Below are 20,557 nucleotides of genomic sequence, written 5' to 3' on the forward strand. Positions count from 1 at the left end.
TTCAAATATAGATCACCAGACAATTTTGTTATCTCCATCCACTCCAGAATTCTACAGCTTGTCCATCATTTAAATGAGCAGGTACTACCTTAGAACTCTGTCAGGCTTATTTCAGAAACTACTAATGTTAAGAATACTATAATACTACTAATACTAATATTCGAAACTACTAATATTTATATGAATATTACACATCTATGTATATGACAAGGAGAAGCAAACACACTAAACTAATATCAGTTACTCACATTTTAGTATAAACTAGCACATAAGAATTACAGCTTGATGGGGCTGAAAGGGACCCAATGTTGAATTAGTTTAAACCTTTTCTTTTACAAATGAGAAAACTGAGATTCTGACAGAAGTGACTCACTGAAGTCCTACATCAAGTTACTGAAACAGTGAGTCAAGAACACAGGTCTCCTGGCTCACAGTGTGGGGCTATGACTATTATCACACAAAGATTAATTTATTAGCCTAAGGCCTTAACTAAGTAAAATTTGCATATTACATTAAATAATAATAACATCTAGTATTTATACAGTGCTTTAAGGTTTGCATAGAGCTTAGCATCGCTAAAAGAAATATTTTCCTCCACCTGCCAAGGAGGTATTATTGGTGGAAATTCCAATTTCTGGAAGAGTGTGACCAATGAGAAGATTACTTTGGGTCAGGGATACTTTAGGATCTCTTAGTTCATCCTTGTACGTGATAAAGGATGAAGGGGTCCTGACATACCTCCGTTCTCTGATCTGCAAGGAAGGCCCATAGTTGGAGTTTTGTGGATTATGTTTCTATCTTGTCTGGGCTCCTAAGACATTTGGTGGCTCAGAGGTTCTGTCTGTTGCATTATTCACGTTCTCAAGGAGGCAAGGAGATTCAATTACCTACCTAGTAGCTTATTCCTGAGACCATTTGCCTTTTCTGTCTCTTCTTCCCCTTGGCTCCTTCCTTTTCCCTTGCTCGGCCTCTGGGAATCCTGATAGGTTGCCCCAGATATGATACTGGGAAATGCTTTCATGATTCTGAGCTGTGAGATAATGTGTTGTGTGTGTATACACACACATATTCATGATCATATACACATACATATCATATACCTATATATAGTACCTATGCCTATATCTATACCCATACTTATAACATGCATACATATACATACATATATCTCCTGGGTAGAAAAAAGATAGTTTTTTTTAACCAGTAGTGCATGTGTTTGTATATATGCACATATACATATATGTACATACCTATGTGTGTGTGTGTGTGTGTATGTCTGTATAATGTCCTGGATGGACATAGAAAGGAGTACTTCTTTAACCAGTTGTGTGTGTGTGTGTATATACATATAGTAGTGTGGTGTGTGTATATGTGTGTGTGTATAAATATCCTGGATGGACAAAGAAAAGGAATACTTCTTTAACCAGTTGTGTGTGTGTGTAAATACATATAGTAGTATGTGTGGATATATGTATGTATAAGTATATATGCGTGTGTATAATATCCTAGATGGACAAAGAAAATGAATACTTCTTTAGCCGGCAGTGGCAAGGGGAACTTCGGGATCTTTGCTGAAGCAGTGCCCAATAGCAAGGAAGATTGCATATCTCATTTGAGACCCCACAAGGCAGCAGTCCCCTGGTGATTGAAAAGAGAACTGAGGTCAAGCCAGAGTAAGTTGAGGCTCCCTTGGACTCTAGCCCTTCCCCTGTAAATGACACTCTACCTATTTCCAAGCCCTGCTTGAAGGTTAAATCCAAGGCGGTTAGGGCTTGAGGCGGGAGAAGGGAGAAGTCTTCAAGAAATCAATTATGTATAGATTATGCTTGGCACCCTCCCTAGTAGCAGTACTTGTGTATTCCTCCACAGGCAGGCAAAGTTCCTCAGCCCAGTCAGGTCCCTGTCCGAGCTGCACCTCTGCTATACTCTGAGTGTCCTCGGTTGAGTGTGGAGGGACAGAGACCACTCCTTAACCCCAAGCCAAGTGCTACAACCCAGTGTATTTTTTGCCAGACCTGACTAGGAAGGGGAGGCAACCATGGCCAAAGATGAGGAAGAAGACAAGGGAAGAAGAAGAAGAAGGGGAAGAAGCCTCCTGAACCAGAGAAACCCAAAAGAAGCCTCAAAGGTAACTCTAGGCTCTTTATGGGCTTCCGGGATAGGACACCAAAGATATCCAAGAAGGGTCAGTTCAGGAGTGCCTCACACTTCGTATGGAGTCTCACAGAGGTCACAGAAGACCAAGAGGAAGAAGAAGGCCAAGACCGGTGCTGCAATCCACCTCCAAGTGATGACGCAGATGCGGGAGGGCAAGAGGAAGAAGGCGATGAAGGAGAAGAAGCCATCCTTCATGGTGATCCGTTTCCTGGCAAGAGAGGCCGAGGGAAGCTAAAGCCCCGAGCCCAGGGTGCTGGAGCAAAGAATCCACCTCCATCAACTGGTTGACAAAAGGTTCCTCATCAAGAAGGCGGAGAATCGGGAAGTGAGCAGGCCTCCTTGGATGCCTGGCTGAACCGCTCTAGCTCTCGCTTCGGTTCTCAAAAGCTTCCCTTCCCTTCCGGGGCTGACATCCTGAGGGCGAGAGGGGAGGCTGAGGGAGGTTCCCCAGAGGCCGAAGCTTGTACGAGTCAGGAGAAAACATCGGCTTCCTTCCCTTTGAGACAGACGAGCCCTTCCATCAGTCTGGCTCGAGGAAGTCGCTCTATGGACTGGAGGGCTTCCAGGACTTGGGGGAATACTATGACTACTACCGCGAGGGGGATGATTATTATGACCGCAGTCTCTCCATGAATACGAAGAACAGTATCGCTCACCCTGGGGCTATTACACCTCAGAGTGGCCCGAATATGGGCGAATATTACTATGGGTACCCCGTGCGAGACCCTTATGAATATTATGATGATGAATACTATGACAGTGATTACTACGACCACGATTTCTATGGTCCTGGTTACTACGGTGATGATTACTATGCTGACGAGTACTATGGGGATAGTCTCTACCTTCCCTATAGCTTTGGCTATGGCTATGATGACTACTCCCCACCTTATGCTCTCCCTTTGGGTACTCACCCTACAGTTACTATGATGGCTACGAAGAGCCACATATCCTTACAACTATTACTTGGATCCCTACAGCCCTTACAATGAGGTGGGATACTACCCCGGGAGGAGCTGACGCCATTTATCCCCCCGAGGTCCCTTTTGCATACCCTGAAGGACCCCCCTTTGACTATGCCTGGGACCTCCCATCCCATCCCCCCATAATCCCTATGCCCACCCCCACATGGATGACATCATGGAGCTGGAAGAGAGTGAGCAAGAAGAAGAGCCGGGGATCCAGCAGAAGGGTTAATACCCTTCAAACCAACTAGCACAACCTTCTTTGAGCAGCAGGGGCAGGAGTAGTCGGCCACCTCGAAATTGTCCTTGATCAGGAAGTCCGACTCTTCCCCCGACCCCAGGTGATAATCTTTTGGCAAGAGAAATTGGATGTGCCCCTGCCTCTTCCTGGACATCCCACTCACCACCGATGATGCAGGAGGACGAGGAAGACGAGGGGAGGAGACCAGGTACCCACCGGTCCTCTATGCCTTTATCCCCGTACCTCCCTCCCTTTTCTATGCCAGCTTCCTGTACCACGGGATCGAAACGTCCAAAGGGCCCTGTCGGCCTTTAGGCTGAGGAGAGACCTGGGTCTTCCCCAGAGAGGTAGGCCAGCCCCTTCCACCAGCAACGTCCACTTGGCCCGATTCTTAAAGAAAACCCTTTCGGAAAAGGAAACCCATCCCCAAATACGGGGGCAGTGCCCGCCAAAAGGGTGCGGGATCTTTCAGGAGACCAGCCGTGAGGGAGGCGGCCTACAAACGCTTTGGCTATAAGCTGGCAGGCATGGATCCTGACAACCCCGCCACACCAGTGACCCTGAGGAAATTCCGTGGCCCCACGAGCACCGCCACCAACTCCCAGAGCGTGCCTCCCTTGTCTCCGTCCCCAGCGCCTTCCAAGAAGAACATCTTCATCTCCCCGCCTCCTCAGAGGAAGAATGAGAATGCGGATGTCAAATCATCCCTCTGGTCTTTCTTACCGAACCTTTCAACAGGGCCAAGCCACCTTCTCCCTACGGCTCCTCTCCTCAAGGATCCTTCCGCCAAGGGCCACCCTCGCCACGGTCCCTCCCTGCGGCAGAGGCCTTGGTCTCCCCCAGGACACCCTGTCCTCAGGCCGCAGTCCAGTTGGTGGAGCTTCATTGAACCACCATCCGTATCCAATTTTCAGAAGCCTGAAGCTAATCCTATCCACTGTGGTTTGGGCCACCCCCAAGCAGGCCGCCGACTCCTACTCCCTCGATTCGGTCATCCTGAGGAGACCAGGCACCCTTGGCTTCGCAGGGCCTTCTGGGAGGGGAGCGATGCCCCCTGGAGACCTGTTGGGATCCCCCGAGGATCACGACCCATCCCTCCCTCTCCACAGCCATCCCTCAGGAGTTTCCACGGCGCAGGGCTCCCTCTTCCCCGCAGCTTCCATCCATTCCACTTCTTCAATGATATATAGCCCCGGCCCAGAAGGCCCCCCTTCTCACACTCCTCTGGGGGTCAAGGGCTCCAGACGTCACCCCTCTCTCCGGGAACCTCTGTCCCCAAATCCATCACTCAGTCGTTTCGGGCCTCATTCCCCACACTAGGGTCCCCTCATCTCCCTCCTAGAGGTGGAAGCCAGAGGCTTCCCTCTCCCCCACCAGGCCGAAGCTGAGGCGCCGGTCCCTTAACCTGCCGAGGAAGCCTCCCCACCCTGGAACCGGCTCAGCGAGCGGCCGACCAAGGCAGTAAAACCCCAGGTGCATCTTCCAGTCCAGAGGTCGTCACGCCGCCGGGTCCCTCCCCAGCCGCCTCCAGGCCCCTGGAGTGGAGATGGGCCCGTGCCCGATGGACCTCCCAGACAGGCAGCCGCCGCTCCCTAGGCAGGGCAGGCGCCACCTTGGTTCCCACCCCCGATGGCACCAAGCTGGGACGTGGACCTTCCCCCAATCCAGCGCCCGCCATCCCCTTGGCCTGGCATGACCGGCAGCCGGAGAGGCTTCTCCAAGAGACGTGGGCCACCAATCCTCATTTCACAGGTCCTTCTACCAGCACGTTGGTCATTCCCGTGCCTGGGCCTGCACATCCTCCCTCTCCTGTTTTCCAGGAACGGCCAGTGACTCAGCCCGTGTTTCTCCTTGGTAGGCTTGAAGAACCTGGACCCGGCTCGGTGAATCAATCATCAAATGAAGAGCCCACGAAACCTGAGGAAGGCATCGCCGTCCCCACCCCAAGTCCTCTCCTGTCTCCATCTCTCTGTCCCCCAGGGTCTCTGAGAAGGGTCTCATGCAGGGCGGAAGGCGCTAAGCAGTAGTTTCTCTTACCCGCTGACTGCCTCACCTAGTGCCGCGTGGCCCAGGCCTGCGCAGGTGGGCATCCCTACCCACGTCACTGGTCCAGTCAGCGCCTACCACAGTACCTGCTGGAGCCCGAGAGAAAAGAGAACGAGGCCCATCGAGGCCCGGGCGCTTTGCGATTGTTCTGCCTCGGGTTCAGAAGATGAGCTCCTTCCAGCAAGTGTCTGTGATGCCCCAGCAGACACAGACTGGACCACCGACGGGGCCGACGCAAGGCCTGCCAAAGTCCAACTGGGTGCGCGTCTCCGTGTCAACAGAGACCTTCCGACGATGGGCCCAGGATGCCCACGGGGACCTTTGTCCCATTACGTATCTTGTGAAATGTCCCCTGCAGTGCCACGCCTTCAAGGCACCCTGGGAGAAGGAAGGCCCAGTGAGATGGAAGAAGCGGGTAAGTGAAGCTCCTAGTGCTTTAAATTTTTTTATTTATTTTTTTGCAGGGCACTGAGGGTTAAGCGACTTGCCCAGGGTCACACAGCTAGTATGTGTCAAAGTGTCTGAGGTTGAATTTGAACTCAGGTCCTCCTGAATCCAGGGCCAGTACTTTATCCACTGCGCCACCTAGCAGCCAGCCTAATGCTTTTTATATACGAGGGCAAGAGGCTTTGGCCGGGTTTGGAGGGCAGAAGGGATGACCCATACACCTTCAAGGAGGCTCCAGGTGTGAAGAAACAGTCAGCCTTCCCTCCCTCTGTTTCCCTCTTCCTCCTTTGGGAAGGCAACCCCCAAACTGCTTAGCTTATTTCCGTGTGAGGCATCTTCTCCAGACCAGGATAGGAAGCTCCCGGTAGTCCTCCATGCGTTTAAGTTCCGCTCAAACTGACAAAGCCCATCATTGTGGTAGCACGGAAAGTCCACTGATTGTAGAGTCAGGAGACCTGGGTTCTTGGTTCTAAAAAGACTAATGGTGTGCCTTTAGTCATTAGCCCCTCAAATCTCATTTTTCTCATCTGTAAAATGGGGACAATGTCAGTACCAATTATCTTCCCAAGTGATGGTGAAGAGAGGTGCTTTGTAAAATCTGAAAGGGGGGGGGGCAAGCTAGGGTCCACAGTGGATAAAGCACCGGCCCTGGATTCAAGAGGACCTGAGTTCAAATCCAGCCTCAGACACTTGACACTTACTAGCTGTGTGAACCTGGGCAAGTCACTTAACCCTCATTGCCTGGCATACACACACACACACACACACACACACACACATATGTGAGTCACTGCTATTGTTATATGTTCTGCCCTGTGCTGGGTATGACAGTGAAGAAGAGAGGGTGATTGTCTTCAGATGGCATCATTCAGCCACACCAAAATGAAAGGAACAGTGTATGATTCAGGGGAGTGTTAGTAAGAAGATCCTGTGCTATGTGCCATACAGATTGAGGGGACAGGGAGAACAGTGAGGGCTGAGTGGTCAGAGAGGGCTTCATGGAGAAGGTGGGATTTCACCTGAGCATGAAGGAAGGGGAAGATTTGGATGGGCAAAGAGGAAACAAAAGAAAGCATTCTAGGCTGAGAAACTTGTACCTCTTTGTATGCTAGCATTGTTGTAAGTTATAAGCATTTGGGAGAATGCTTTACAAATAAATACTATCCTCATTTGATCCTCATAAACAACACCGGGGAGGTAGGTCTTATTATTGTCCTCATTTTATAGTTGAGGAAATGGAGGGCAGACAGAAGTCAAGTGACTTGCCCAAGGTCACACAGCTAAGTATCAGAGTACAGATTTGAACTCAGATTTTTCCTGATTCTAGGACCAGTGCTCTAGCCAGGGCACCACCTAGCTCTGTGACAGGAGATAGCCTGAGCTCCTAGAAATTGCCCAGAAGCTCTGTGTATCCTGGGAATGGTCCTGGGTCTGCAACGAGGTCTTTTCCTTAGCTTGGCTGCCCCTTCGGACAATCTTCATAGGCATCCTTTCTGGGTGCCCCAGGGGTAGCCACAGGATCTTCTCAGAAGCAGTGTGCTTGCCCCTCCCCCTGGCCCCCAAGCTTGAGGATCATGTTCTAGGAGCATCGTGGTCTTGGCCACTCTTGCTGGTGAGGCCAGGACTAAGGATGCCAGTGGTCCTGGCCTGGCCTGGGAAATAAGCAGCGAGGCAGACAGCTCTTGGCAGCAAGAACTAGACGCAGGGGGAGGGCATGGTCACCAGAGCCCCTCCCCTGGGGGCTGATTCCTTCCTCTGCCATAAGAGGGGGGGAGGGCGGAGGCAGCAGGCAGCTTATTTCTGTCCCAATCAGCTGCCTCCCTTCCCACAGACGGGTGCCTGGCTCAGGGGCTTCGGATGTTCGGGAGCAGTGGGTTCCGGGAAGGGCTCCCTTGCAATGGCGGCCAGGCTACAATCAGCAAAGGGCGGCCACCTGCCCGTCACGGGGTCCTGCGCTCTGTGTTCGATGCAGCTCTTCTAGAGAGGTGTGCCAACCGCCCAGGGCCCCGGGGCCAAGGATGCGTGGCAGAGCCGGCCACGGTGGCACTGATCACCTTGGAATACGTGAGTGGCTGAATTATTTAGGTGGCAACAGCAGCTGAGAAGGTTCTCCCTGGCATGTGGCCAAGGCCTTTTGAGTTTTCTCTTCTCAGTGCCCTACTTATCAAGAGCAACCTTAGAGAACGGAGGATGGGAAGGAAATTCATGTTGTTCCACCCACTCCCCAGCCCGTGGTCAGAAAGGCACTGACACCCTCTACTGGGGAGATATCTGGGAATAGCTCCTCCCCCTTGCTCCCAGGGTCTAAGAAAACTGTTCTATAGAGAAAGTTCCCACTCCCATGACCTTAAGGATAGATATAGTCAGACAGGGGGCCCACCAGATTGGGCACCCTCTCTGCAAAGGACCAAGAGCTCTAGGGTTGGTCTGTTCCCCCTGGTTTGGTTGTAGGTGAGTGGGTGGGTAACAGTGGTATCCATGTATGGGCAAGGCACGAGTGGGGGTCTGTAAGCAATGATTGTGTACACATGTGTGCTAGGGAATGAACTGACGGAGTATATGTTTATATTGCATGTGTGCCAAGGTCACATGAAGGAAATATGAGGATTGTCGAGGAAGTGATGTGCATACTGATGTTGCATATTCGGGCTCTATGTGCACATATATGTCTTTGGTCATCTCGTACACATGGGAATGGATCTCTGTGTAGGGGGAGTTTGCAAATGTGTTTCTTGTACTCATGATCATTATATGTATATGATACATATATCTATGTATGTATATGCAATGCGTAAATATGTATGGTAGTGTGAGGTAGGGGTATGTGTGTGTGTGTTTCAAAAGTTTTTCAAGCACTGTGGAAGGCTGGGAGATCTGACCCCTTTCTCTGTCTCCCCATCATGAGAATGAGGAGGGCTTCCTCAGAGACATCTCCTCAATCCATCTATTCCAGTCCTTTCCTGCTAGTCTATGCTCTGAATTGCTTTGCAATGTTTCTCAGCCTCCTTTTTTGAGGTTCCCCTACACTCGGCCCCTCTATCTTCTCCCATCAAACTCTCTCCAGGATATTCTGCTCTCCCCTTCATTCATCCAGGCCTCCTCTCCTTCAAACCCTCTCTCTCCTCCTGTTTCCATCTCTCCCACTCACACACAAACTCAGCCAGCAGAGGGAGCTGGTGAAACCTGTTTCCCTGTTCAACATCCCATTTACAATTCACACCCAACAGGGTCAGCATCACTGCCCTCCTCCACTACCACCCCAGGGGTTGTCGAGGGTGAAGGATGCTGGCACTGGGAACCAGGAGACCCTGTTCCTGTTTCAGGCCTCTTTTAGTAATTTTACATATATATATATATATATATATATATATATATATATATATATATATATATATATATATATATAAAATTTACATATATATATATAATTATATAATTTTTTTTGACGGGGCAATGAGGGTTCAGTGACTTGCCCAGGGTCACACAGCTAGTGTCAAGCATCTGAGGCTGGATTTCAACTCGGGTCCTCCTAAATCCAGAGCTGGTGCTTTATCCACTGAGCCACCTAGCTGCCTCCTCTTTTGGTAATTTTAGTACAATTTTCCCTTATTCCATGCCTTAACTTTCCCTTCTCTGAAACGGGAAGCCAGATCTGACCACCACTCTAACTCTGTCCCCAGAAACCTATGCTTTCAGTGGTTTGAGCTCTGAGGAGAACAGATGTAACTCTAGCCATTCCCGTGACTCTTAACTCCCTCTTCTCATTGTTATCCTCCTTCTCACACCCCACAGCTTAACCCAGCTCTCCTCTTCTGTTCTCCCACACAGATGCACTCCATCCGCAACCTGCCATCTATGAGATACCGGGTACAGCAAGAGGAAGATGGTGTGGAAGACATGACACAGCTGGAGTGAGAGCCTTTGATGGGGAGAGGGGAGGGAGATGGAGGTGTTTCTGACTATTAATTCTCCTCAGGTGGGCTGACCACCCTAGGTTTCGAGGTTTGAAAATCCTTCCCCTTGCATGTTCTTCTCCCTAGGAAGCTTCACTGTAACACATGCAATTTGCCTTACAAAATAAACACCTAGGCTCCTTGGAGAGTATATTTTCTGAGGCCTGTTTTCTCATCTGCTTACATTTCTGACCTCACCAATATTGTTTATAAGGAAAGTACTTTATAAAACCAAAGACTGAGTTGTTATTATTACTACAAAATGGACCCTAAAAAGATATACCATGTTGTGCCCCCAAAGATGATGTGCTCTGACCAGCTACCTACTTTGCCTACCCCTAGTTCCAGTTCTGTCCGCTGCCTAGGAAGCTGGAGTGGGAAGAGGGTCCTTTGCCTACATAGTCTGGGTGCAAGCAACATCACAGAATCTTAGAATCCCAGAGTTAGAAAGGACTTTCGAGGTCATTATGGATGCAGCATGTTGTAATAGAAAGAGCTGAACTTGAGAATCAAAAGACCTGGGTTCTAATTCTGATTGCCCCAAATACCTTGAGGGATCTTGGGCAGATCACTTACCTTCTCTGGACCTCAGTTTCCTCATCTGTAAAATGAGGGGTTGAAATAGATGATTTCTAATGTAATTTAACATTCTATACTTCTATGATTCACCCAGTCCAACCCATATATGAAGGATGAATTCCTTCTACAAGACCTTTGATAGCTGCTGCTTAAACCCCTTCGGTGCCTCATAAAGCAGGCCATTTCAGTGTGTTTGGCATGGCACCAATTGTCAGAATTTTCTTCACTAAATTAAACTGAAAATGATATTCCTCTAAAACTTTTCATTCTTTGGTCTTATTTCTGTGCTCTGGGAACCACACAGAACAAGTCTACTTTCTCTTCTATATGACAAGCCCTTCAGCCATCTGGGATTAAGGGCTAACTAATCAGTCATCATCATTAGTCATCCGTCTCCTATTTGCATGACAACCTTCCACTTTGCAAAATAATAATAATATTATTCATGCCACGTGACGGTTCCACACAATGGTTATCCCTTCCACATCATGGGGTTTAGGAGCACAGTGCCCCTGAGATCTAGAAAATCCATGTAAAATTTTTGAGCCTTCCCTTCGTACCAGAGAAGAGTTTTGAATTATTCTAGTATTAAAAGATGAAATGTGTTCGTATTATACAATACTATACATATACTTTATGCATTTAGGACTTTCTAAACATTTTTTCTTTTATGTATTTATTTTTATCATTTATTATTTTTTATTTTTGGTTTTTATGGGGCAATGAGGGTTAAGCGACTTGTCTAGGGTCACACAGCTAGTAGGTGTCAAGTGTCTGAGGCTGGATTTGAACTCAGGTCCTCCTGAATCCAGGGCCAGTGCTTTATCCACTGCACCACCTAGCTGCCCCCTCTAAACATTTTCTGTGTCATCTGCTGGCCTTTGAATATCATCTGCAGCTTCCATGAAACTCCCCCCAAATTCTTATGAATTCCTTTTGCCAACCTGTGATATATTGAAACCATGATGAGGAAGAGCTACTAAAGTTTGCCAAGCACTTTTCTCATAGCAATGCTTATGAGGTATTACATATGAGTAAACTGAAGTTCAGAGAAGTGATGTAATTGGTCCTTCTTTAAAAATCTTCACTAGATCCTGCGATCTCCACTGGTGTTCCTCTTACAGCTTGCCTCCTTTTCTCAAACTCCTGGGAAAAGTCTTGGTGCCTCCCCTTTTCTCCGTCTCTCCTTTTTTTTGGGGGGGGGGCGGGGCAATGGGGGTTAAGTGACTTGCCCAGGGTCACACAGCTACTAAGTGTCAAGTGTCTGAGGCCGGATTTGAACTCAGGTCCTCCTGAGTCCAGGGCCGGTGCTTTATCCACTGAGCTACCTAGCTGCCCCTCTCAGTCTCTTCTAAACCCTCTGCAATCCGCTTTCTGGAACTGCTCTCTCCAAAATCACCGGTGATCTCTTAATTGTCCAATTTCAATGCCTCTTCTCAATCCTCACAATTCTAACCACTGCAGAACTGGACCCTGTTGACCATTCTCTCCTCTCTGGTTTCTCTCCCTACCTCAATCATCATTCCTTCTCAGTTTCCAGTGCTGGATTTTCATCTATGTCATGCCCTTAACTTCGGCTATATCCCCAAGACACTGCTCTGGGCCCTTCTTTTCTCTATACATTGTTTATCTTGATGAGCCATTCACTTCCCCATAGATGTAATTATCTTCTCTTTGGAGGTCTATATATCCAGATCTATATATCCATTCCAAGTCCTGAGCCCCAGTCCCGCATCATGTTGGACATGCATGTTAGACATTTCAGACTGGATGTCCCATAGGCATCTCATACTCAACATGTCCAAAACAGAATTTTCCACCCAAATCTACTACTCCTTGAAGAGTTTCACTTTTGCATCCCTACTATTCAGCACAGTGTCCAACTCATATGAGGCATTTAATTAATGCTTGTTGATTAATTGACTTCCGATCAACTATAAATTATATGTTCAATGCCTACCATCTATCTGTTGGGGGTCTTGGGGAAGACAGAGAAGGGTACATCACAGCCCCTTTCCTCAAGGAATTCACACACAGCCTAGTTGGGAAAACAAAATTCACCTGCACACAAAACACTTGGAAATCAAATGTGAGATTGTGTGATACAGATAGGAACTGTAGCATCAGAGAGTAGCATCAACAAGATTAAGTATTCAGGGGAGACTTCATGGAGAGGGGAAGAGTTGAGCAGAGCTTTGAAGCGGCATGGTGGATAGAGTGCTGGACTTGGAGACATGAAGTCCTGAGTTCAAATCCTTCCTCAGATCCTTCCCAGTTCTGTGCATTTCTCTTTGCCTCACTGTCCTCATCTGTAAAATGTGAATAATCATAACATCTCTCTCACAAGGGAGACTAGATAAGAACCGAAGCTCTCTCACTTCCCACCAACTCCGCTCACCCTTCACGCAGGGCAGGGCATTCATCTCCACCAATGAGGAGAGTCCTTTACCAATGATGTCCATTCTCTTTGGAACATGAACGTTCATATTAATGTTAGTTGTTATTTGGTAAAATGTTTTACTCAAACTCATTGGTGAGTTGGGGGAGAGGTCTTACTCCAAGCCTGTGAAGACTTGCCTTGGAGGAATGGGCAGATGAGAACAATTCGTTCCAATGGCCATGAAGGCGGCTGAAGAAGGCGATGTGGAGTGCGTGGAGCTTGGTCAGCCGGTGAAGGTGCCAAGTTCATCCACTGCTCCCCGGGCCATCGCCACTGTCCTGCCGCTGGACTTCAATGACTCTGGAAGAAAGAGCGAGGCTGAAGACACTGTGCAACATGTGCAAGTCAAGACATTACCCCGTGATGCCGTTGGTCCTCTTTGAAAAAGAACAAACAACAACACGAATATATTTTTGGCATTGAAGTTCTGATGTGATTTGGGTAGACAGGGAGGAGAGGAGGTCACTCAGGCCAGGGGATGAGATGGGACAACGTGAAACAGAACCAGTAATGCACAAAATTAAATTCAGAGGAGAGTCAGGAGACCAGAGGGTGTTTGGAAGCAGAGAAAGGTAATGAATGTTAGAGGGGCAGAATGAGGTCATGTGACAAACAGTCAAAGACTATAGGAAGTGCATTAGTTGGGCCATTCTCTCAACTGCTTCTTTCTCCCCTGCCTCCTGTTTCCTTGGGGATCAGGGATTGATTTACTCCGGAGCTTTGGGCCTTAGAAATGTTCATGGTCTTGCTTTGAATATGGACCATCCATCTTGAGGGTTCTTCCTTGGGGAGCCTAGCTGCCAAATCAGGCTTGCCTCTGAATTCTGACTCAGAGTCAGGGAGAGCTGAATTCAAATCCTGTCTCAGATCCTAGCTGTGTGTGACTCTGATCAGACAAGTTACTTGACTTCATTCAGCTTCGTCTCCTCATCTGCAAAATAAAGATAATAATGGTCCCAACTTTACAAGGTTGTTGTGAGGATAAAATAAGCTAATATGTGTAAAGAGATTTGCAAAATTTAAAGGGCTATAGAAATGTTATCTAGTATATTTCACTGATGAACATATAATATATATTTCACTGACAAAATTATATATAATAAACATATATACCTCTCTCTCTTTCTCTTTATTCCTCCTTTCTCCCTTTCTCTTCCCTTCCTCTCTATGTATTATATATATATATATATATATATTCATCATCGTTATGGAAAGGACATAGGGGCTGGGAATAAGGAGATCAGAGCCCTAGTCTTGGCCCTAACACTAAGTTTTATGTTATCACAGTCACTTAAGTTCTGTAAATTTCAGTATTCAAATCTATAAAACAACCCCTGCCTCTCTAAAAAGGCTGTGTGGATCAGCTGGGAAACTGGGAATGTGGAAATGGTGGGCAGATCCACGAGGGTGACACGGATGAGTGGTGGTACGGTTATTCACTTTGGGAGGGCACACAAAGGGAAAGAGCTCTAGGTTCCAGAACCAGTAAGCCAAACTAATACTTAATGTCACCTCATCCTGACGGTTTCTCTCTCCTTTAACTTTTCAGGGACTTGCAAGAGTCTGCTGTGTTGTCCAATCTGAAAACCAGATTTGAACGAAACCTCATCTACGTAAGTTCCCTGTTCTTGTTGCTCAAGCTCCAGGTCCAAAGGTGTTTTCAGGAAGATGGGATATTCCTTGCTCACGCTAAGCTGAGGCAGAAGCAACAGCCTGGGGAGATGCGGGAGAGTTTGTCCTTTTCTGACTGAAGTGGGAGGAAAGGATGGTTTGAATTTCTCACAGTGATTGCACATCATTTACGTCTTTAGATTTTTGCTTTCCCTTTTAGCCTTTCTGCCATCCTCCCTCCTTCCTTCCTTACCCTTTCTTCATCCCTCCTGTTTTCCCCCTTCTTTCTTCTTTCTCCCTTCCTCCTTCCTCTTCCCCTCCTCTCTCCACCAAACTTTCCCCTTTTTCCCTTCCTCTCCTTTCTCTTTTCCTTCCCCCCAATTCCTCCTTACTCTTTCCTCTTCCATTCTCTCCTCTTCCTCTTTCCCTTTCTTCCTTCTTCCTCCCTTTTCTCTCTTCCTCCTTCCCCTTTCCTCCTTATCCTCCCCCTCCTATCTTTCTCTTTCCCCTTTCCTCCTTTTCCTCCTTCCCCCTTGTCTCCAATTTCTCCTTACTTTTTCTTTCTCTCTTCTTCCCTTTTCTTCCCTAACCTTTCTCCCTCCCTTCTTCCTTCTTCCTCCTTTCCCCTTTCTCCCTATTCCTCCCTCCCTCTCCCTCCTATTTTCTCCTTTTCTACCCTTCCTCCTACTTCCTCCCTTATCCTTTCTTCTTCCCTTAATCTTCTTTTCTTCCCTCCTTTCTCTTTCTCCTTCCCCATTCCTTCTTTCCTCCCCTACCCCTTTTTCTCTTCCCTATTTTCCCCTTTCCCTCGACTCTCACTTCAGGCTTCACAGGCCCTAACTGGGGAAATTCTGCACAGCCTTTGGTAATGTTCTGTATCAATTACATGACAAAATATGTCAGGCCTAATAAAGCATAGCCAGGCCTAACAGTACCAATCCAGGTCCCCAGACACCTATTCCGGTACTTTCCACAGTATCACAGTTACTCTAGGCCAGCCTCTCTTTGTTGCAGACCTACATCGGCAGCATCCTTGTGGCAGTGAACCCTTACCGAATGTTTAACATCTATGGGATGGAGCAGGTGTTACAGTACAAAGGACGAGCCCTGGGGGAGAATCCACCGTGAGTGTCTCCTGCCCCTCGGATGCTGGGGGGAGGCTGAGGCTGGTCACTTGGGCTTCCTTTTTCCAACTATCTACAGTTCTGCTTGCTTGGCCTTTAGCAAGGGTTCAGGGCAGGAGTTATTAACCCTTTTTGTGTCACAGACTCCTTTGGCAGTCCAGTGAAGGCGATGGACCCCTGCTCTGAATCATGTTTTTAAATGCATAAAACAAAATCCACAGGATTAGGGAAGGGAATAAGCATTTATATAGCACCTATTGTATGCCAGGCACTGTGCAGAACGCTGTTCCTCACAACAACCCTGAGGGGTTGGTGCTGTCATCATCCCCATTTTACAGTTGAGGAAACTGAGGCAGACAGAGGTTAAGTGATTTGACCAGGGTCACACAGCTCATTTGAGACTACATTTGAATTCGAATCTTTCTGACTCCAGGACTGCTACTCTATGCATGATGCCACCTAGCTACTTATTTATAAAATATATTGAATTATATTGAAAATATATAAATATATAATAATAAAATATATAAATATAATATAAAATATATTGAATTATATTGAAATACAGTTATCATGATATAAATATTTAAAAATAGACTAAATATATTTTATTTACAATTATGTTTATTTATAATTCATATTATTTAACTATCTTTTAAATTTAAATATAAGAAATATATTTTAAAAGCCAAGTTCATGGATCCCAGCTTAAAAATTCCCTGTTAGGGTTAGCAAAGTGACTGAATTCAAAGCATCTATATTCACATTCATTGGTCTAGGAAAATATCAGTGGTGCCGAGAATACAGCTAATCCTGGCTCTGACACTTCTCAGCCTAATTACACACTAACTAAGTTAATACATCAGGCTTTTCTCATCAACGATCCCTTAGGCTGTCGCAAATGATACCAGTTTGCAGTCAGAGAGCAACCAAAACAGGAATTCAATTGTCAAGCTATTCAAAGGATTCTGGGGTCATTGTAGCTGGAAAGGACCTGAGAGCCCATTTAGTTCAGACCTTCTCATTTTAGAGATAATGAAATTTAGGCCATAAAGATGTGTGAGAGGTAAAATTTGAACTCAGCTCCTCTGACTCAAGCTCTTCTCTGTCAGGGCTGTTTGGGGAGGCAGAGGAAGGGACAGTAGAGAAAGAAAAGTCTGATAGGACATAGGTGTTGTAAAGCCTAACGCTGCACCTGAAAGGGGAAGATGATGCCAAGACAGAGAGCCAAGGAGAAAGGAAGAAAGCCAGGAATGGGCATCAGGTCAAGTGTGGTCATTTAAATATAGGCCAAGTGGCCAGGGCAGGGCAGGGCGGGGTGGGGGGGAGCCTTGGAAGCAGAACTGTGGGATGAAGAAACTGCAAGTGCAGCTGAGTTTAAAGGGCTTGCCCAAGCCCCTGAAGCCACTGACCCCGCCCCTCTGCTTCTTAAAGTTTTGGGGGCCTCTGTGCAGGTGCTGGTAGGAGCAAAGTCACTGACTCAGTTGCTGTCTCCTTAAGGGCAGGGATGAGGGCTCCTCATTGTGTTGTGCTGAGTGCATAGTAGATCTGATCATTGCTGTCAACTCTCTGGCTGACCGGGTCACACGAAAGTCCTAGAAATGAGAGGAAATGGACTAAAATTAGAGTCAGAAAATTTGGTTTGACATGAGAAAAGACTTCTAAACTGTCCCTTTGGCCCCAAGTAAGTCACCCTGGATTTGAACTCACACTCTCCTGACTCCAGGGCCTGTGCTCTATCCACTGTGCCTCAGCTCTTGACACTTACTAGCTATGTGACCCTGGGCAATTTACTTAACCCTCATTGTTTCAAACATCCAAGGCCATCTCCAGTCATGCTGTTGTATATCTTGCCTCTGGACCCAGATGGCTCTGGAGGATAGAGTGAGGTTGGTGACCTTGCCTCACTTAAATATAATTCACTGCAAGTCATGACATCATCTCCCAATGTCATGGTCCTCTTCAAGAATGAAGGACAGGGGGGCAGCTAGGTGGCGCAGCGGATAGAGCACCGGTCCTGGATTCAGGAGGACCTGAGTTCAAATCTGACCTCAGACACTTAACACTTACTAGCTGTGTGACCCTGGGAAAGTCACTTAACCCCTCATTGCCCTGCAAAAAAAAAAAGAAGAAAGAAAGAATGAAGGACAGGGGGCAGCTAGGTGGCGCAGTGGATAAAGCACGGGCCCTGAATTGATAAGGACCTGAGTTCAAATATGGCCTCAGACACTTGACAGTTACTAGCTGTGTGACCCTGGGAAAGTCACTTAACCCCTCATTGCCCTGCAAAAAAAAAAGAAAGAAAGAAAGAATGAAGGACAAATAACAACAAGAAGTCACCCTAACCTAGATGATAATCAGTCAGTTTTGGGAAGGAGGGAAGAACTGTGGTCTGAGCATCTAGATCCTGTGATCTGGTCCTTTATAGCCCAATTTGAAGCAGCTAAGAGGACAGATATCCTTCCCCTTCTCCAAATCATATGCTCATGATCCTGATTGAAAGGTGGTGATATTTCCTTCCAGGAAGCTCCTTAGGCAGAGGAGAAGCCTCCATATTCCTGAGATAGTTTAGTTTTGACCCTAATTGAAAGATGGTGATATTTCTTCCTAAGAAGCTTCTTGGGGGGTGGGGGTGGGGGCAGCTAGGTAACGCAGTGGATAAAGCACTGACCCTGGATTCAGGAGGACCTGAGTTCAAATCCGGCCTCAGACACTTGACACTTACTAGATGTGTAACCCCTCATTGCTTTGCAAAAAAACAAAACCAAGAAGCTTCATAGGTAGAGGAAATCCATATTCCTGAGATGGTTCCAATTCATGGAAGTGGAGGGCACCAGGGTCTCCTTTCCCCCTTGTCCTTTTGTCCCACACTCCCTTCCCCTTGCTTTCCCTACTCTTGCCCACATCCTGTCATGCACCATCCTTACCCTGGGAATTTGTCAGAATCTATTCCTCCTGGAAGGATAAAGTGAAAATGTTTTGTCCTTTGCAGGCACCTCTTTGCAACTGCGAACCTTGCTTACACCAAAATGCTGGATGCTAAACACAACCAATGTATCATCATCAGGTGAGAGGAAAGTGGAGAGGAGATATGGTGGGGTGCCCAACAAGCCCAGCCCCTACTTCTGAGCTTCCAGAGTGGCCTCTCATTTGTCTAGTTTATAAAGATTATAGGTTTCTGAGTTTTAGTTCTCAAATTGCCATGTGACCTTGGACATGTCACTCGATTCCTCTGTCTGTCAAAAGGGACCCCTCTTCCCATTTCCTCTGATCCTCATCCTTTTCTTCCTCCACAGATTGTGCCTTTGTCTGGGGTTGCATGGTTCCAAAACTAGGGTTCCTGGGAAAGAAATATAATACCTAAAAAAAACCCACCAGACCCAGTCGAAGTCACATAAGACAACAGATTTTACTTGTTTGAACAAGAAAAAAGCAGTCATTTTGCTTTGAGCACGGCTCCAATTATGCATGATACAACTTTACATTTTTATAGGTTTAAGGGGGGAAATGGAGTAAAACAACAGTGGGTCAAGTGTGTGATGACTTTTTGTGGTTTCTAAGTTTACATTCTCAGGCTGCAGTATTGTTAATAGCTAACAATAATGATGATAATAGCTAAGATTTATATAGCACCTACTATGGGCCAGGTCCTTTATAATCATTATCTTATCTTCACAACAACTCTGGGACATAAGTGCTATGGTTATCCTTGTTTTATAGATTAATAATAATAATAATAGCTAACACTTAAATAGTGCTTAAATGCTTTACAATTTTTATTTCATCTGATCCTCAAAAAAGACCAGGGAGAAAGGTGGTGTTATAATTGCCATTTTACAGATGAGAAAACTGAGGCAAAGAGGTTAAGTGACTCACCCAGGGTCACATAATTAATAAGTGTCAGAGACCAGATTTGAATTCAGGTCCTCTCAACTCCAGGCCCAGCACTCTATTGTTGGTGTCATCATTTCATAAGAACATACTTGTCATGTAGGTTCTCTATTGTTAAGGTTGCTCCAAGATGGAGTCAGTTTTGTTCTTCCTCTTCATTAGGAATGAGCCAGCTTGCATCCCTGACACTCTGATCCCCCTCTCCACTTGGGCTTCCTTTCTCTCTCTTTGATTTAGTGGGGAAAGTGGTTCAGGAAAGACTGAGGCCACAAAGCTGATCCTCCGCTACCTGGCCACCATGAACCAGAAGCGGGACATCATGCAGCAGGTAAGGTCATTGTCTCTCTTCTTCCAGTCTGCCTTGGTCGCATCCCAGCGATCATGGCTTACTGGTGTAAAAAAAAAAATTATTAACTAGCTAATCTTAATCTGAAAAATTATAGAACTGTACTTATATGAAAAATTATATCTGTATGAAAAATTATAAGTTTAGAAAAATTATTATTGGGCTGTAAGTCCTGCCGCAGTTGCCATTCAAGTATGGAAATATTTTAATTTACCAGGGCTAATTTGGGGGGACTAATCTAACTGAAGGACTAATCTGAGGGCTTTTGACTGGCTGGCTATCTGACTGCTATTAATTTAATATGGGCCATTTACAAAATTTCTCCAAGCTGCTCTCAAATTGATAAGCAAACAATTAAGAAGCCTTTTAATTAAATAATCAAAGCAGAATTTATTTATAAAAATAAATGTAAGAGATAAGGGTTAGGAATGCAAATTATACAACCTTTTAATACAATAAGGGCTGTTGCTGCCTCTTGCCTTAGGGTATGCTCCAGCTTTCTCCAACTTTCACTCTTGCTCCCCTGCTTCACTTTCACTGCTCACCTCCTTTCTTCTAGCTCCAAACTCCTTTCACTTTATCTACCCTGTTTCGTTCTCCTTCCTTGCTCTTAGCTTTTTTCTCCATCTCCCCCTCGGCATCTCTAGCATCCCTTTTTCACCGACCTTTCAGCGTCTCTAGTCTCCTCTCGCTTTCTCTATCCTCCAGCGTCCTTCTGTTCTCTTAATCTTCCGGCCTCCCTTGCATCCTCCTAGTC

General features: G+C 46.6%; 1 protein-coding gene across 1 annotated transcript in view; it reads left to right on the top strand.

Annotated features, from left to right (window-relative positions):
• Window positions 1-2,038: 2,038 nt before the first annotated feature.
• Window positions 2,039-20,557, top strand: part of MYO15A (myosin XVA) — a 143,790-nt gene continuing 125,271 nt past the window's right edge. Inside the window, 30 exon segments of the mRNA XM_043997758.1 lie at window positions 2,039-2,063; window positions 2,066-2,222; window positions 2,224-2,357; window positions 2,360-2,412; window positions 2,415-2,448; window positions 2,451-2,468; window positions 2,471-2,595; window positions 2,598-2,772; window positions 2,775-2,848; window positions 2,850-3,051; window positions 3,054-3,095; window positions 3,098-3,164; window positions 3,166-3,239; window positions 3,242-3,351; window positions 3,354-3,438; window positions 3,441-3,504; window positions 3,506-3,590; window positions 3,629-3,778; window positions 3,780-4,427; window positions 4,706-4,787; window positions 4,790-4,917; window positions 4,969-5,115; window positions 5,184-5,310; window positions 5,421-5,824; window positions 7,705-7,920; window positions 9,685-9,767; window positions 14,378-14,441; window positions 15,454-15,563; window positions 18,556-18,630; window positions 19,692-19,782. Of these exon segments, the coding sequence (XP_043853693.1) occupies window positions 2,039-2,063; window positions 2,066-2,222; window positions 2,224-2,357; window positions 2,360-2,412; window positions 2,415-2,448; window positions 2,451-2,468; window positions 2,471-2,595; window positions 2,598-2,772; window positions 2,775-2,848; window positions 2,850-3,051; window positions 3,054-3,095; window positions 3,098-3,164; window positions 3,166-3,239; window positions 3,242-3,351; window positions 3,354-3,438; window positions 3,441-3,504; window positions 3,506-3,590; window positions 3,629-3,778; window positions 3,780-4,427; window positions 4,706-4,787; window positions 4,790-4,917; window positions 4,969-5,115; window positions 5,184-5,310; window positions 5,421-5,824; window positions 7,705-7,920; window positions 9,685-9,767; window positions 14,378-14,441; window positions 15,454-15,563; window positions 18,556-18,630; window positions 19,692-19,782 (3,849 nt within the window).

This window comes from Dromiciops gliroides, chromosome 1, assembly GCF_019393635.1.
Source record: "Dromiciops gliroides isolate mDroGli1 chromosome 1, mDroGli1.pri, whole genome shotgun sequence".
Classification (NCBI taxonomy): Eukaryota; Metazoa; Chordata; class Mammalia; order Microbiotheria; family Microbiotheriidae; genus Dromiciops; species Dromiciops gliroides.